The 13,949-nt window shown below is 51.4% G+C and overlaps 1 protein-coding gene across 5 annotated transcripts in view; it reads left to right on the forward strand.

Annotated features, from left to right (window-relative positions):
- The window catches only part of ccdc135 (coiled-coil domain containing 135), a 303,907-nt gene that overhangs the window by 35,622 nt on the left and 254,336 nt on the right, over positions 1 to 13,949 (forward strand). For 4 of the 5 annotated variants that reach the window (XM_072486250.1, XM_072486255.1, XM_072486247.1 and 1 more), the window contains exon 2: positions 9,341 to 9,462. In XM_072486250.1, coding sequence (XP_072342351.1) covers positions 9,347 to 9,462 — 116 coding nt within the window. In that variant the 5' untranslated portion in view covers positions 9,341 to 9,346. Of the gene's footprint in view, positions 1 to 9,340; positions 9,467 to 13,949 lie in introns of those variants that run through there. The other variant, XM_072486258.1, reaches the window with a different exon arrangement.

The raw sequence follows: 13,949 nt of genomic DNA on the forward strand, positions 1-13,949 counted from the left end.
CCTGGTTCAAAAACAAGTGATACATTTTGCTACCAGAAGCCTGTAAAAGCCTGTCTTGACATTTCTTCACACAAAGCTTTATCTAACATTTTGTTTTTCCCATAAAGTTCCAATCCATCTTGAGCCAAACTCTCATTTATCGATCATCAGCCAAACTCTCATCTTCATGTGTAGTCTTTGTGAAATAAAATGGGAAAACTGGAGAAAAAAAAAGAGAAAGTGGTGATGAGCTGCCTTCTTGAACCACTGCAGACGATGTGGTGTGGGTATACCCACAATGCTTTTAGGGCGGGTGTTGTAGGATTTTGACCCAGCAACAGTGAAGGAACGGTGATATATTTCTAAGTCCGGATGGTGAATGACTTGGAGGTGATCCCCGGTATCTGCTGCCCTTGTCTAGATAGTAGTAGTTGTGGATTTGGAAGATGTTGCCTAAGGAGCCTTGGTGAGATCCTGCAGTGCACTTTGTAGCTGGTACACACTGCCACTGTTCATCGGTGGTGGGGGTAATGTGTGTTTGTGGAAGTGGTGCCAATCAAGCAGGCTGCTTTGTCCCAGATGGTGATAAACCTCATGAGTGTTGTTGGAGTTGCACTCACCCAGGCAAGTGGAGAGTATTTCATCACACTGCTGACTTGTGCCTTGTAAATGGTGATTGATGGTGACCTTTCAAGAATCACTGGAGGTAGGGAGGGTCCCAGAGGATTGGAAAATGGCTAATGTAACACCCTTTTTAAGAGGGAGGGAGGCAGAAGAGGAAAATTATAGGCCGGTTAGCCTAACGTTGGTCATTGGTAAGACTTTAGAATCCATTATTAAACATGAGATTGCGGTGGAAGTGTGTGATAAAATAGGATTGAGTCAGCACGGTTTCATCAAGGGAAGCTCATGTCTGACAAATCTGTTAGAATTTGTTCAGGAAGTTAGACAAAGGAAAACCAGTGGACGTGATCTATTTAGATTTCCAGAAGGCCTTTGACAAGGTGCCATATAGGAGACTGTTCATTAAGTTAAGAGCCCATGTTGTTAAGGGTAAGATACTGGCATGAATAGAGATTTGGCTGACTGGCAGAAGGCAGTGGGGATAACGGGGTCTTTTTCAGGATGGCGGCCGGTGGCTACTGGTGTGCCTCAGGGGTCGGTGTTGGGACCACATCTTTTCACAATATAAATTAACTATCTGGAAGAAGGAACTGTTGCTAAGTTTGCAGATGATACAAAGATCTGTAGAGGGACAGATGGGCTGAATGGCCTCCTTCTGCACTGTAAATTCTATGATAATCTATGATGACAGGTGGTATTGAGGAAGCAGGGGGCTGCAGAAGGACTTGGACAGGTTTGGAGAGTGGGCAAAGAAGTGGCAGATGGAATACAATGTGTGAGGTTATGTGCTTTGCTGGGGGGAATGGAGGCATATATTATTTTATAAATGGGAAAAGGCTTAGGAAATCAGAAGCACAAAGGGACTTGGGAGTCCTTGTTCACGATTCTCTTAAGGTTAACGTGCAGGTTCAGTCGGCAGTTAGGAAGGCAAATGCAATGTTAGCCTTCATGTCAAGAAGGCTAGAATACAAGAGCAAGGATGAACTTCGGAGGTTGTATAAGGCTCTGGTCAGGCACCATTTGGAGTATTGTGAGCAGTTTTGGGCCCTGTATCGAAGGAAGGATGTGCTGGCCTTGAGGAGCAGTTGAAGACTCTGGGTCTGTACTTGTTGGAGTTTAGAAGGAAAAAGAGGCAATCTTATTGAAACGTACAGGATACTGCAAGGCCTGGATAGAGTGGATGTGGAGAGGATGTTTCCACTTGTAGGAAAAATTAGGATCCACGGGTACAGTCTCAGACTGAAGGGACGATCCTTTAAAACAGAAGTGAGGAGGAATTTCTTCAGCCAGAGGATGGTGACTCTGGAACTCTTTGCCGCAGAAGCTTTGGGCAGCACGGTAGCATTGTTGATAGCACAATTGCTTTACAGCTCCAGGGTCCCAGGTTCGATTCCCGGCTTGGGTCACTGTCCGTGCGGAGTCTGCACATTCTCCCCGTGTGTGCGTGGGTTTCCTCCGGGTGCTCCAGTTTCCTCCCACAGTCCAAAGATGTGCAGGTTAGGTGGATTGGCCATGCTAAATTGCTCTTAGTGTCCAAAATTGCCCTTAGTGTTGGGTGGGGTTATTGAGTTATGGGGATAAGGTGGAGGTGTGGACCTAGGGTGGGGTGCTCTTTCCAAGAGCTGGTGCAGACCCGATGGGCCGAATGGCCTCCTTCTGCACTGTAAATTCTATAAGACTGTGGCAGCCAAATCACTGAGTGTCCTTAAGACAGAGATAGATAGGTTCTTGATTAATAAGGAGATCAGGGTTCTGGCCTTTGCGTCCCTGGTAGCCCGGCGAAGGATTCTCCTTCAGTGGAAAGATACGAGGCCCCCAAGCGTGGAATCCTGGATCAGCGATATGGCAGGGTTCATTAAATTGGAGAGGGTGAATTTCGCCTTGAGAGGGTCGGTACAAGGGTTCTTTAGGCGGTGGCAACCGTTCTTAGACTTTCTGGCAGAACGATAGACATTGGTCAATGGCAGCAGCAGCTCGGGGGGTGGGGGGGGGGTTACTTTATCTTTGTTTATGTTATTTACACTGGAAGGGTCTGAGGGGGTGTATACACCTGTTGTCTTAAGTCGGGGTGTTAATGTTAACTTACTATTTAGGTACAGGGGGGGAGGAGTTTGGGGGGTTGCTTTTTTTCGATTGTGTTTTGTACTTAACCCTGTTGGGTTCTTTTTTCTTATTTTGTTCTTGATATTTTATGAAAACCTTTAATAAAAATTATTTAAAAAAGAAAAAGGGGGATCAGGGGTTATGGGAAGAAGGCAGGAGAATGGGGATGAGAAACATATCAGCCATGATTGAATGATGGAGCAGGCGTAATAGGCCAAATTGCCTAATTCTGCTCCTATGTTTTATGGCCTTTTGGTGGATAGGCTTTGGGCAGTCAGGGTGTGAGATACTTGCTGCAGGATTCCTAGCTCTGACCTGCTTTTGTAGGCACAGTATTTATATGGCTAGTCCAGTTCAGTTTCTGATCAAGGGCAACCCCAAAGGTGTTGATAGTGGAGGATGCAGCGATGGTAATGCCATTGAATGATAAGGGACGATTGTTAGATTCTCTCTTGTTGGAGATGGCCATTGCCTGGCACTTGTGTGGCGCTAATGTTACTGGAGGAGGGTATAGAGATTTTTAACACAAATTTTCACCCTTACAAACAACCCACCCCCCGGTAACAAAAAGAAAGAAAGCGCACATAGCAAGACATGAACATGGTAAAACGATATGTTACAGAGCTTTGTACATTGGATTCCTCCCGTACATGTCAGTTTTCCAGATCCTTCATGTATTTTCTTGCTCAAATACCCCCCAGACAGACCCCCCTTCCCCCTCCCTCCATTCTCTCTCTTTCCCCCCCCCCCCCGCCCGGGTTGCTGCTGCTGCTGACCGACCTTCATCTAACGCTCCGCGAGATAGTCTAGGAACGGTTGCCACCGCCTGTAGAACCCCTACGCAGACCCTCTCAAGGCAAACTTTATCCTCTCCAACTTGATAAACCCAGCCATATCATTTATCCAGGCCTCCACGCTGGGGGCTTCGCCTCCTTCCACATTAGCAAGATCCTTCGCCGGGCTACTAGGGACGCAAAGGCCAGAATGCCGGCCTCTTTCGCCTCCTGCACTCCCGGCTCGTCCACTACTCCAAATATTGCTAGCCCCCAGCTTAGCTTGACCCGGACTTTTACCACCTTAGATACTGTTCCCGCCACTCCCCTCCAGAACCCCTCCAGTGCCGGGCATGACCAAAACATATGGACATGGTTTGCCGGACTTCCTGAGCACCTCCCACATCTGTCCTCCACCCCAAAGAACCTACTCAGCCTCGCCCCCGTCATGTGCGCTCTGTGAACTACCTTAAACTGTATCAGGCTAAGCCTGGCACACGAAGAAGAGGAATTAACCCTATTTAGGGCATCAGCCCATAGCCCCTCCTCAATCTCCTCCCACAGCTCCTCCTCCCATTTACCCTTCAGCTCCTCTACCAACGCCTCCCCCTCTTCTTTCATCTCCTGGTATATCGCCGACACCTTGCCCTCTCCGACCCATACACCCGAGATCACCCTGTCTTGAATCTCCTGTGCCGGGAGCAACGGGAATTCCCTCACCTGTCGCCTCACAAACGCCCTCACCTGCATGTATCTGAAAGCATTTCCCGGGGGTAGCCCAAACTTCTCCTCCAGTGCCCCTAGGCTCGCAAACGTCCCACCAATGAACAGGTCCCCCATTCTTCTATTCCCTGCTCGATGCCAGCTCTGAAACACCCCGTCCATCCTCCCTGGGACAAACCGATGGTTACCCCTGATCGGGGACCACACCGAGGCTCCCATGTGCCGTCTCCACTGGCCCCAGATCTTTAGCGTTGTCGCCACCACCGGACTCGTGGTGTACCTTGTCGGCGAGAGCGGCAGCGGTGCCGTCACCAGCGCCCCCAGGCTCGTTTCCTTGCAGGATGCCATCTCCAACCTCTTCCATGGCGCCCCCTCTCCCTCCATCACCCACTTACGGATCATCGCCACATTTGCTGCCCAGTAGTAGCCACCCAGATTCGGCAGCGCCAACCCTCCTCGGTCCCCACTGCGCTCCAGAAACCCTCTCCTTACCCTCGGGGTCTTATTCGCCCACACACAAAACCCATCATACCCCTGTCTACCCTCTTTAAAAAGGTCTTGGTGATTACAATTGGAAGGCACTGGAACACAAAAAGAAACCTCGGGAGGACCGCCATTTTGACCGACTGCACGCTACCCGCTAGCGAGAGCGGCAACATGTCCCATCGTTTGAAATCCTCCTCCATCTCCTCCACCAGCCTCGTCAGATTCAGTTTATGTAGGGCCTCCCAACTCCTAGTTATTTGGATCCCCAAGTACCGAAAGCTCCTTTCCGCCCTCCTCAGCGGTAGATCGTCTATCCCCCTTTCCTGGTCTCCTGACTGTACTACAAAAAGCTCACTCTTCCCTACATTAAGCTTAGAGCCCGAAAAATCTCCAAACTCCCTTAGAGTCTGCATGACCTCCACCATCCCCTCCACTGGATCCGCCACATACAGCAACAGGTCGTCTGCATAAAGCGACACTCGATGCTCCTCTCCCCCTCGGACCACCCCCCTCCATTTCCAAGACTCCCTTAATGACATGGCCAAGGGTTCAATTGCTAATGCAAACGACAGGGGGGACAGGGGGCACCCCTGCCTCATCCCACGATACAGCCGAAAATACTCCAACCTCTGCCGATTCGTAACCACATTCGCCACCGGGGCTCTGTAAAGGAGCTTAACCCAACTAATAAACCCTCCCCCGAACCCAAACCTATGCAGCACTTCCCAGAGGTACTCCCACTCTACTCGGTCAAAGGCCTTCTCTGCCATAGCTGCCACTATCTCCGCCTCTCCCTCCACCGATGGCATCATTATCACGTTTAGGAGCCGCCGCACATTGGTGTTTAGCTGCCTACCCTTTACAAATCCCGTCTGGTCCTCGTGAATCACCCCCGGGACATAGTCCTCAATCCTAGTGGCCAGTACTTTTGCCAGCAACTTAGCATCCGCGTTAAGGAGCGAGATCGGCCTGTACGACCCACATTGCAGTGGGTCCTTGTCCCGCTTCAGGATCAAAGAGATCGTCGCCTCCGACATTGTCAGGGGCAGGGTCCCTCCCTCCCTTGCCTCATTAAAAGTCCTCACTAGCAACAGGGCCAACAGGTCTACGTACTTCCGAAGGAACTCAACCGGGAACCCGTCCGGTCCCGGGGCCTCCCTGCCTACATACTCCCCAGACCTTTGCTCAGCTCCTCCAACCCAATTGGTGCCCCCAAACCAGCCACCTCCTGCTCCTCCACCCTCGGGAACCTCAGTTGGTGCAAGAATCGTCTCATCCCCTCTTCCCCCGCTGGGGGCTGGGATCTGTACAGCTCCTCATAGAAGGCCTTGAATGCCTCATTTACTTTCGTCGCACTCCGCACCGTAGCTCCCCTTCCATCCTTGACTCCACCTATTTCCCTCGCTGCCATCCTCTTACGGAGCTGGTGTGCCAGCATCCGACTCGCCTTCTCCCCATACTCATACGTCGCCCCCTGCGCTTTCCTCCACTGTGCCTTCCCTGTGGTCAACAGGTCAAACTCCGTCTGGAGACGTCGCCTTTCCCTAAGTAATCCCTCTTCAAGGACCTCTGCGTATCTCCTGTCCACTCTTAAAATCTCCCCCACTAACCGCTCCCTTTCCATGCCCTCTATCTTCTCCGTATGAGCCCTGATGGAGATTAGCTCTCCCCTGATCCCCGCCTTCAGCGCCTCCCATACCACCCCCACCTGCACCTCCCTGTTGTCGTTGGCCTCCAAGTACCTTTCAATACATCCCCTCACCCTCCCACACACCGCCTCATCTGCCAGCAGTCCCACATCCCAATGCCACAACGGGCGTTGGTCCTTCTCCTCTCCCAACTCCAGTTCCACCCAGTGCGGGGCGTGATCTGAAATGGCTATGGCTGAATACTCCGTTCCCTCCACTTTCCCTCCCCATCTGATCCATAAACCCCCTAAGCACCTTGGCCGCAGCCGGCCTCCAGTGCTGGGTCCAACACCGTATTAAAATCCCCGCCCATTATCAAGCTTCCTACCTCCAGGTCCGGAATGCGCGCCAACACGCGCTTCATGAATCCGGCATCGTCTCAGTTCGGGGCGTATACATTTACCAATACCACCCACGTCCCCTGTAACCTACCGCTCACCATCACGTATCGGCCTCCATTGTCCACTACGATATTCTTGGCCTCAAACGACACCCGCTTCCCCACCAATATTGCCACCCCTGTGTTCTTCGCATCCAGCCCCGAATGGAATACCTGTCCTACCCATCCCTTTCTTAACCTGACCTGATCCGCCACCTTCAAATATGTCTCCTGGAGCATTACCATGTCCGCCTTCAGTCCCTTCAAGTGCGCGAACACTCGGGCCCTCTTTACCGGCCCATCCAGGCCCCTCGCATTCCACGTTATCAGCCGGATTGGGGCTTTCCTAAGCCTGCCCCGCCCCCTCTGGCGCAGCTCTTGTCGCAGCCTTGTCTCATTTCCCCCATCCCCGAGCCTCCTCTCCCTCCAGCACCAGCGCCCACCGTCTCGTACGGTCTACTCACCCGGTCCCTTTCCCCATCCCCATCCATCCCCCAGCCCGTGGAACATTCCCTGCGTGTGATTAACACCCTATGTACAACAAACATCAAACACCCCCCACCCTCACAAACCCTCAGTTTGAGTCCAACTTTTCAGTTTGAATAAAGGTCCAAGCCTCCTCAGGCGTTTCAAAATAGTGATTTTGATCCTTGAATGTGACCCACAATCGCGCTGGCTGCAGCATTCCGAATCTCACTACTTTCCGGTGCAGCACCGCCTTGGCCCAGTTGAAACCCGCTCTCCTCTTTGCTACCTCCGTGCTCCAGTCTGGGTATATTCGGATCTCCGCATTCTCCCAGCTGCTGCTCCGCTCTTTCTTGGTCCATTTCAAGACCCTCTCTCTGTCCGTGAAACGGTGAAACCTCACCACAATCGCCCTTGGCAGCTCATTAGCCTTGGGCCTCCTCGCCAGCACCCGGTGTGCCCATCCAGCTCCAAAGGCCTCGAAGGGGCCTCCGCGCCCATCATCGACTCGAGCATCGTGCTCGCATATGCCCCGGCATCGGCCCCCTCCACTCCTTCAGGGAGACACAGGAGCCGCAGATTCTTTCTCCTCGACCTGTTCTCCAAGTCTTCGCATCTTCTCGCCCACCTCTTGTGCAGCGCCTCGTGCGCCTCCACCCTCACCGCCAGGCCCAAGATCTCATCCTCGTTCTCATTAACTTTTTTCTGCACCTCCTGGATCTTTACCTCGTGGGCTTTCTGGGTCATCCCTAATCCTTCGATCGCCGACAGCATAGGCGCCAGAATCTCTTTCCACAGCTCCTCAAAACAGTGCTTAATGAACTCTTGCAGCTCCGGCCCACATTCCACTTTATCTCCGGCCGCCGCCATCTTGTTTTTCTTCCCTTGCTTCTCCCACTGCTCCAACGCCGCTTTTTGGCCATTTCACTTCTTGTCCGATCCATAAACAGTGAATGGGGACCTCACTCTCCCCTTCCCACACGGAACGTCTTCAAAAAATTCCCGTTGGGGCTCTTCTAGAGGGCCCGAAAGTCCGTGATCGCGGGAGCTGCCGAATCGTGCGGCTTAGCTCCGCCTCGCTGCAACCGGAAGTCCCGACTGCTCTGTACTGAGTGCCGCCTACAGGCTGCAGGTTTATATACCACCCCCGAGGGGGCGGAGCCACAGGCGGAGCCCACAGGGGCATCAACATAATACAGTGCAATACCGTGGTGAATTGCAGTTGCAATACTTTCCCACAATAGGATTGGTTCTATACTTAATAACTTACATGCGACTACACATTGGACTACATCTAACAGCTTAAATGACCTTTACTTAACTTTCAAGTGACCGGCCCTGTGCGGGTTAGTTAAGGCCTTTATCTGGTTCCCCAGGTGTGGCGGCTGGAAGTTGTCCGGTACGTCTGGGCTGAAGTTCGTCTTCTGGTAGCGATCGCGGGTCCTTGAACGTGGCTGGTCGATATGCTGCAGTTGGTGGGGCAGAGGCCGGTCTCAAAAGAGGCAGAGCATTGGTCGCGCAGTTCCTCTTATCCTCCGATCTTTCACGGCTCTTTTGGGCGGTCCCAACTCAGGATCCAATGGATGAATAGGATTTTGATCACTCTAATCGATTCTGGCCAGTTAGGGGCGGGTACCTTGATAGCTGGGTGGGTCCTGGTTGTTATTGTCCAAGGCACGTATGCACTCCCAAATGAGGTGAATAGGCGCCCCCGCGTCTGTTACTACTGTTATGTTTCAATCTGAGTCCCATTGTCCTGGGGAGATCTGTGATTGACCTCTAGCTGGTGCAAGTTTCTGTATAGATCTGGGTTGCTTTTGCCAATACACAAACTATGTCTTGTCTGCGTCCCAGCCTGACCACAATTCCCATTATCCTTTGCGGGCGGTCATTTTAGATAGCCACAATAAATTGCCCTTTCGTGTCCAAAGGTTGGGTGGGGTTACAGGGTTAGGGTGGGGATTGGACCTAGGTGGGTTGGTCTTTAGATGGGCCGAATGGCTTCCTTCTGCACTGTAGGGATTCTATGATATAGCTGTAATCATAAAATTATAAAAATTGTATAGGCATAAAATTGGCCCTCACTCCCCTGAAAGAACTGTCCCTGTCTCCCTCTGTAGAACATAATGGAACGTCTGGGGGAATCAGATGAAGAAGATGAGTACAGAGACAATTTGGATGATGATGACCATCCACCCAAGAAGTCTAAAGCCAAGGAAGTGGTCCCAAAAATAGACCAACTGTAAGTAAGTTTAATTTCTGTTTTCATAATGTATCATGCACATTTTAGTTAATTTTATACACGGAATATACATCGAGAGGCAACACAGGAACTTTGTAATATATAACAAGAAATGTATAATCTAGAATCATGTAACGTTTGTGATACAAGAGTCCACGTGGCCCATTCATTGTGGTCTGCGCCGGCTGAAAAACGAGCCACCAGCCTAATCTCACTTTGCAGCATGTGGTGCTTAGCCTTGCAGGTTGCAGCATTTGAGAGTCGCATCAGACACCTTTTAAATGAGTTGGGCATTTCAGCCTCTACTCCCCTTTCAGGCACAAGTTCCAGACTCTCATATCTCTCTGGATGAAAAGCCCATTCTCTCTACTAATCACTTTAAATCTATGCCCCCCTAGTCACTGACCTCTCTGCTAAGGCAAATAGGCCCTTCCCACCCAGCCTATCCAACCCCCCTCACAATTTCATACATATCAATCAAATCTCCCTTCAGCCTCCTTTGTTCCAAGAAGATCAACCCAGCCTATCCAATCTTACCTCATTGCTGCAATTTTGCGGTCCTGGCAACATCCTCATTAATCTCTTCTGTACCTCTCTACATCCACACTGTTACAACACCCTGGGTTAGTGCGCAGACGATTCCAGTTCCCTGGAGTCCCAACACAAGTAGAATTAACCAATAATTCAAATCAAGTTGGCAGTAATCTATGGCCCCTTGACTGCTCAATAAGCTGTAGCCACCCGGTTTGTAAGTTGAACACAATAGCTGTTCATTTATAACAGGAACAAAGCTGAAAGATGCAATAATTATTACAAAATAAGGGCCAGCTAATCTACTGCTCCTCCTTTTAATGTCCTACCCTCTACTCAAACACACACCAAGGGAGCGCAAAAGGATAAAAATAAGAGGGATTAAGATGAAAAGGGAGAGATGAGTGTCCTTGTTTCCGGTGTTGAGGTCGTTGCGGCAGGCGGTCCTCCCAGGACGAGGAGTGATTGAAAACACAGGTTGCAGACTTCGGTGGTGGCCATGGAGGAGTAGGTCGGACACTTGATAGCTCCCCCCTGTAACGGACTTTTGGACCTTTTTCCCCCGTTTTTCCCCAGATTTTATGGGATAAAGCGGTGAAGAGCGAGTCAGTAAGGAGAAATCCCCCTCCGGTGTATGGAGAATTGGACCAGAAGTGGCCATGTGAGACGACAAAGTCCTATAAGGGAGACGCACGTAGAGCTGGTAACGCGGGACAGCATGGCGGGGTAGCAGGGCCGTAGGGAGATGGCACAGTGGTCAACCGAGCAGCTGGTGAAGTTTTTTGAGGATTGCTTCGCCAAGCTGAAGAAGGACACGCTGGTTTGTAAGGCTTCGATTGATCAAGTGGTTCAGAATCAGGAAACCCACGGGAGAGTGATTCAGGAGGTGGAACAAAAGTTGTCCGAGCACAAGGAGTATATAACTGTGCTGGAAAGCAAGGTGGGGATGATGAACGACTGCCAGAAAAGAATGCAGGAAAAGCTGGAGGACCTGGAGAATAGGTACAGGAGGCAGGTTGGCCTGCCTGAAGGCAGTGAGGGATCGGATGCGAGGGCTTATGTGACGGACATGTTGAAGAAGTTGATGGGGGCTGGGCGTTCCCTCAGCCCCTGGAATTGGACAGGGCGCACAGAGCCCTCGCGAGGAAGCCCTGAGCGAACGAGCCGCCGAGGGCCATGGTGGTACGTTTTCACCATTTCATGGACAAGGCCTTCCTGTACCAGCCTCCCCGAACAGGTGCTGGAATGTGGGCCACTAGGGGCTTTTCACAGTAACTTCATTTGAAGCCTACTTGTGACAATGAGCGATTTTCATTTCATTTTCATTTCATTTCACAAGGAACACATTTTGAGGTGGGCCAAAAACGAAAGGAGCAGCAAGTGGGAGAACTGTGAGTTGCGCATCTATCAGGACCTGGGAGCGGAATTTGGCCAAGAGGCGAGCTGGGTTCAATCGGGCAAAAACGACCCTCTTTAAGAAGGGGGTGAAGTTTGGGATGCTGTACCCAACCCGTCTGTGGGTCACACATGAGGAACGGGCCTTCTACTTTGAAACGCCAGACGAAGTAAGAACCTTTATTAAAGAAAGGAAGCTGGAGGCGAATGAAAAGACACTGAAGCCTTGGAGAAGTACTGTGGCGGCGATTTGTTGTGCTGGATTGTATAAACTTAAGTAGCTCTATGCAAAATAATGGGCTGTGTGGATGGTTAAAGGTTGCTTTGTCTTGTAAGGAGCTGGTTAGAGGGGTGGATGGGCTTTGAATTTGGTTCTGCTTTTTGTGTGACTATTTTTCTAAAGTGACTGTTTCTTCACTGTTGTTTCTGGTGTTTGTTTACTGGGAAATGTGATGCTTTTAAAATGTTTATTCAGGTGGGGGGAGAGGGGAGAGAACAATAGGGAGACAGACTGCTTGGTGCCGGGGCGGGAGCTACCAAGTCAGCATGGGTCAGCTGGCTTTCAGAAGCGTAGTGGGGGGGTGAGCAGGTGTTAAGCTGGAGCTTGGCTTGGGGGATTGGGTTTCTAGTGTTGTTGCTAGGGGGGTGCGGGGGGATCTGCTTTGCTGACAGGGGAGGAACTGTTACTAGGGGACAAATGGGAGGTCGGGAACGGCGACTGCCCGAGTGGGGACTCGAGGAAGCGGAGGGCGCGAGCTCGAGGCTGACCTAAAAAGGGTGATGGCTAGTCGGCAGGGGCGGGGGATGGTTTGGAAGCCCCCCGTCCAGGCTGATCACATGGCACGTGATAGGACTGAATGGGCCGGTCAAGAGGGCTCACGTGATTGCGCATTTGAGGGGGCTGAAGGCGGACGTGGCAATGCTACAAGAGACACCCCTAAAGGTTACAGACCAGACCAGATTGAGGAAGGGGTGGGTTAACAAAGTATTCCACTCCGGACTAGACTCAAAGACCGGTGGGGTAGCGATCTTGATCAGCAAACGAGGGCATTCGAGGCAGGGGGAATCGTGTCAGACAAGGGGGGTAGGTACATGATGGTGAGTGGGAAGCTGGAGGGGGTGCGAGTGGGACTTGTGGATATATATGCTCCGAATTGGGACGACGTGGAATTTATGAGGCGGGTGTTAGGTAAGATCCGAGACATGGAGTCACATAACCTGATCATGGGAGGGGACTTCAATATAGTCATTGATCCGGAATTGGACCGGTCAAAATCCAGGACCGGGAGGAGGCCGACTGCGGCAAGGGAATTGTAGGGTTTTATGGAACAGATGGGGGGAGTAGACCCATGGAGATTTGCATGGCCGAGGACGAAGGAGTTTTCCTGTTTTTCAAATGCCCACAAGGTATACTCTCGCACTGATTTTTTTTGTTCTGAGCAGGGCGCTAATACCGAAGGTGGTGGATACTGAGTATTCGGCAATCGCAGTGTCTGATCATGCCCCGCACTGGGTGGATCTATGGGTTAGTGTGGAGAGAGGGCAATGCCCACTGTGGAGACTGGATGTGAGGTTGCTAGCGGACGAAGCGATCTGTGGGCGGGTTAACAAGTCCATCCAGAACTACCTGGAAACAAATGATACGGGGGAGGTCTCTGCAGCGACGGTTTGGGAAGCTTTGAAGGCAGTGGTCATAGGGGAATTAATCTCGATACGGGCCCACAGGGAACAGGTGGAACGGGCTGAGAGGGACAGGCGAGTTGAGGATATACTCCAGGTGGACAGGAGATACACCGAGGCCCTGGACGCGGGGCTACTGAGGGAGCGGCAGAGGCTACAGGCGGAGTTTGGGCTGTTGACCACAGGGAAAGCAGTGGAACAGGTGAGGAAGGCAAGGGGGCGATCTATGAGTACGGGGAAAAGGCAAGCAGAATGTTGGTGCACCAGCTCAGGAAAAGAGAGGCGGCCAGGGAGATAGGTAAAGTAAAGAGTTGAGACAGTAATACTGTCCTGGACCCAGCGGGGGTGAATGAGGTGTTTAAGGACTTTTATAGTACATTGTATGAGTCGGAACCCCCGGCTGGGGTGGAGAGGAGGAGGCAGTTTTTGGATCAGTTCAGGTTCCCGAGGGTGGAGGAGGACCTGGTGGAAGGGCTGGAAGCCCCAATTTAGATTGAGGAAATAATCAAGGGGCTGGAAGGCATGCAGTCGGGCAAGGCCCCGGGGCCTGACGGCTACCCGGTGGAATTCCAGAAGAAGTTTTCAGAGATATTGAGCCCACTGCTGGCGAGGACATTTAACGAAGCAAGAGAGAAGGGAGTCCTCCCTCCAACAATGTCGCAGGCCTCAATTTCATTGATCCTGAAACGGGAGAAGGATCCGGAGCAATGAAATGAAATGAAAATCGCTTATTGTCACAAGTAGGCTTCAAATGAAGTTACTGTGAAAAGTCCCTAGTCGCCACATTACGGCGCCTGTTCGGGGAGGCTGTTACGGGAATTGAACCGTGCTGCTGGCCTGCCTTGGTCTGCTTTCAAAGCCAGCGATTTAGCCCTGTGCTA

Source organism: Scyliorhinus torazame, chromosome 2, assembly GCF_047496885.1.
Source record: "Scyliorhinus torazame isolate Kashiwa2021f chromosome 2, sScyTor2.1, whole genome shotgun sequence".
Lineage (NCBI taxonomy): Eukaryota > Metazoa > Chordata > Chondrichthyes > Carcharhiniformes > Scyliorhinidae > Scyliorhinus > Scyliorhinus torazame.